Here is a 2,955-nt window from a genome sequence, read left to right on the forward strand (position 1 = left end):
ATTCGTTTTTGTATTGTGTCGTTTATAGATTTTTTATTTGGTAGTATAAAATGAAACTATAAGAGTAGTATAAGGATGATGAGAGTTAATAAGAAGCATTCTAAGTAGTTGTTGCATGTTTGATGACCTCTAAATAGAACCATTTAGATAGGACCTTTGAATCAATCAACATTCAGCACATCTAAGACAACCTCCAAATGGTTAAGAAAACCTATCTTCTCTTAACCATTAAGAGGTTCAAATCATTCGATACTAAATTATTTTGTTTTATCAAACAACTCTTAAAGATGATAATGCCAAGGACCATGAGTGAAACAAAAAAGAAGTTAAAAACTTAGATGAAATTAAAATAGATTAAATACATCAAAAATCATTTCTACACACTAATTTTATATCACAAACGCAAAAATAAATTACAAAAAGGCAAATCTTGATTAAACCTTCTTTGATTCTTGTGCATATCTGGTCAACCTTAGACCAATGACTCGATCGATAAGTGATACACACCTCATCATTTCACGGTGGTTGCAGTGGTGGCGGTGATGGTGAGAGAAGAGGCAAACCTTGAGACGACTGAATGATCGCCGGTCAAACCTTTAGCGGCGGCTATGGCATCCAGGCGGCTCCAGTTTGATTGTCGCTTTGCGACGCTCTCTTTCTCCTTCGTTTCATCTTCCCGGTACCTGACCTGGCACTCCTCGAACAGTGTCTGATCGGCGTCGGAAAATAGTTTCCGGACATTTACAGTCAGACTTTGAACGGCTTGATTCCAGTGACACCGTGTGTTTTTCTCTAATGCCGGAAAGATAATCGGCAAAATCACTTTCCGATTTTGACTTATTAGATTCCTTATATGCTCGTTGTTCCACATGAACAACGCACGCTCTGCCACCTGTTACACCACCGGAAAATTTCGTCATATAAAATTTCCGATTTACAGGAAAAAGAGAAGATATCGGAATGTGTTGTGTGTTACCTGGAAATGAGAGCTATTAAGACAGTGGCCGATCTGCCGGAATAAAGGAACCATACACCGTTCAAACTCCGCCGACTTGGTGGCTTCTAGAATCTCCTCCAATTCGCTAAGATACATGACTTCTTTTGAACTATTAGTCACTGGCCAATACTTGAGTAATCCTCGAATCACCATGTCTGCAAGCTTGAAATCTTTCTCGATGAACTGACCAACACAATACGAGAGTTGCTGATGATACGTGGATAAACATCGGGGCTTGTGGAGGGGGATTAAGACATGAGCGAGAAAAAGCTTATGTTCTTCCTTCAATGGCAGAGCAAACCCGTTGATTATACTCCCCAAAATCTCGAGCAATTCAGCTATTCCGTTGTGTTTTTCTGATTCAAAAATGAAAAGGTAGAAGATGTTGTTAATTGCGTTCCTGATGAACGGACGATGTGCCATGAACTTTCCGTAAATCCGGTGGATGATTGTCTTCAAATACTCCCGTTCTCTTTGATCTTCAGAATCGAAGAGATCAAGCAATCTTAAAACGAAGGAATGATCTATATATCGTTTTGTAAGCTTAGGATCTGTTTCGGGAGAAGCCACAAATCTAAGAAGGAATTCATACACAACTTGAAGATGCGGCCATGAAGGATCCATTCTGAATTCATCGTCTTCTTGATCGTAAACATCTAGCAGTTTACTTTCATGAGTAGTAGTATCAGGGAGAGATCGAAACAGATTTGCAGACACCATTTTCGTGATTTCCTGCACTGTAACTTCGTTGAATTTTGAGGAAACTGATGAGACATAATCAACAAGCTCGAGTAGAGTCTGTTTTTTCACATCCTTTTCTTTTGAATTCTTCAACGGATCGCTGAAATCAAACACTACACAACACATATTCAACTTTTTGATGAATAAATTGTGTTTCTCTGAACTTGATACTACTCGAAAACTAGGTAACGCTTCATAAGAACCATGATCCGATACCTGCACCACTTGAATCGCTGCAATTGTACCTGTTTTCTTCCCATGATTTGACTTAACAGTTGAATTACGAGTTTCATTATTCGATTTAGACAAAGATGATGAATTGCTTTTACTCGAACTCATAGCAACCAAATCCGTTTCGTTGTTTCCTTCATTATTGTGTGAGGATTTGGAAGATGGCTTCCTCGGAAGCTTATTTAGTATCTGCTTAATCATATCCCCCACAAAAACCCTAATCCCGAAACTTGTTAAACCTCTTTTATTCCCAATCAATCAAAGCATCAACCTCGAAACATCCCAACAGCATTCGTTTCTAGAATCTATAAAGCCAATTCATATTTGAAAACCCTAACAAGAATCAGTTAAGCTCGTACCTTAAAGTCTGTAAGAGTCGAAGTGGATTGACTTTTGGAGGGTTTTGGAGTGCAATCGGATCATGTTGAGGTTCGAATCAGAAGAGAGAAAGCGGAACCTGGAGGTTATGAGTGCAATGATGAGAAGAAGCTTGATGATTTAATGGAAGATTTGGTAAGCGATTATGAAGAACCCTAGAGGAAAGAGGGGAAAAGAGGGTTCTGTGTGATTTCCATTTTGAATTCAAATCAAAATTTGTGTGGAGAGAGAAACAATGGTGTGGACTGAACGAAGACAAAGAAGGATATGGGATTAACGATAAACATTAACAGTAACATTATGTTTTAAATGTAAAAGGACAAAAAGGGGGAAAAAAAATCCAAAATGGTGTTCTTGTTATAGAATAGCATCTTTTAAACAAATATTATAATGTAATAACTAGTTTTATAAAATAGATTTTTTTTTAAGTTCATTTTTGTTGAAATCCCATAGTTTTCATAAAATAATTATTTTATTTTGTAAAATAGTAATTTCAGTTCAATAAAAAATCAGAAATTATATATGGCTTTTGTGGTAGAGCCGTAGAGGGCAGGAATCATAAGCAAGTTTGGGGATTGTTTGTTTAAAACTAGGGTTTTTTCCACAAA

At 37.2% G+C, this 2,955-nt stretch overlaps 1 protein-coding gene across 1 annotated transcript; it reads right to left on the bottom strand.

The window, feature by feature from the left end:
• Nucleotides 1–322: 322 nt before the first annotated feature.
• On the bottom strand, nt 323–2,618 carry LOC111912024 (serine/threonine protein phosphatase 2A 59 kDa regulatory subunit B' gamma isoform). Its single transcript, XM_023907783.3, has 2 exons — nt 977–2,618; nt 323–892 (listed from the first exon to the last, which is right to left on the bottom strand). The coding sequence occupies exons 1-2, from the start codon at nt 2,168–2,170 to the stop codon at nt 512–514; spliced, it is 1,575 nt and encodes a 524-aa protein (XP_023763551.1). The 5' UTR covers nt 2,171–2,618; the 3' UTR covers nt 323–511.
• Between the last annotated feature and the right edge of the window lie 337 nt (nt 2,619–2,955).

This window comes from Lactuca sativa, chromosome 7 (genome assembly GCF_002870075.4).
Source record: "Lactuca sativa cultivar Salinas chromosome 7, Lsat_Salinas_v11, whole genome shotgun sequence".
Taxonomy (NCBI): Eukaryota; Viridiplantae; Streptophyta; class Magnoliopsida; order Asterales; family Asteraceae; genus Lactuca; species Lactuca sativa.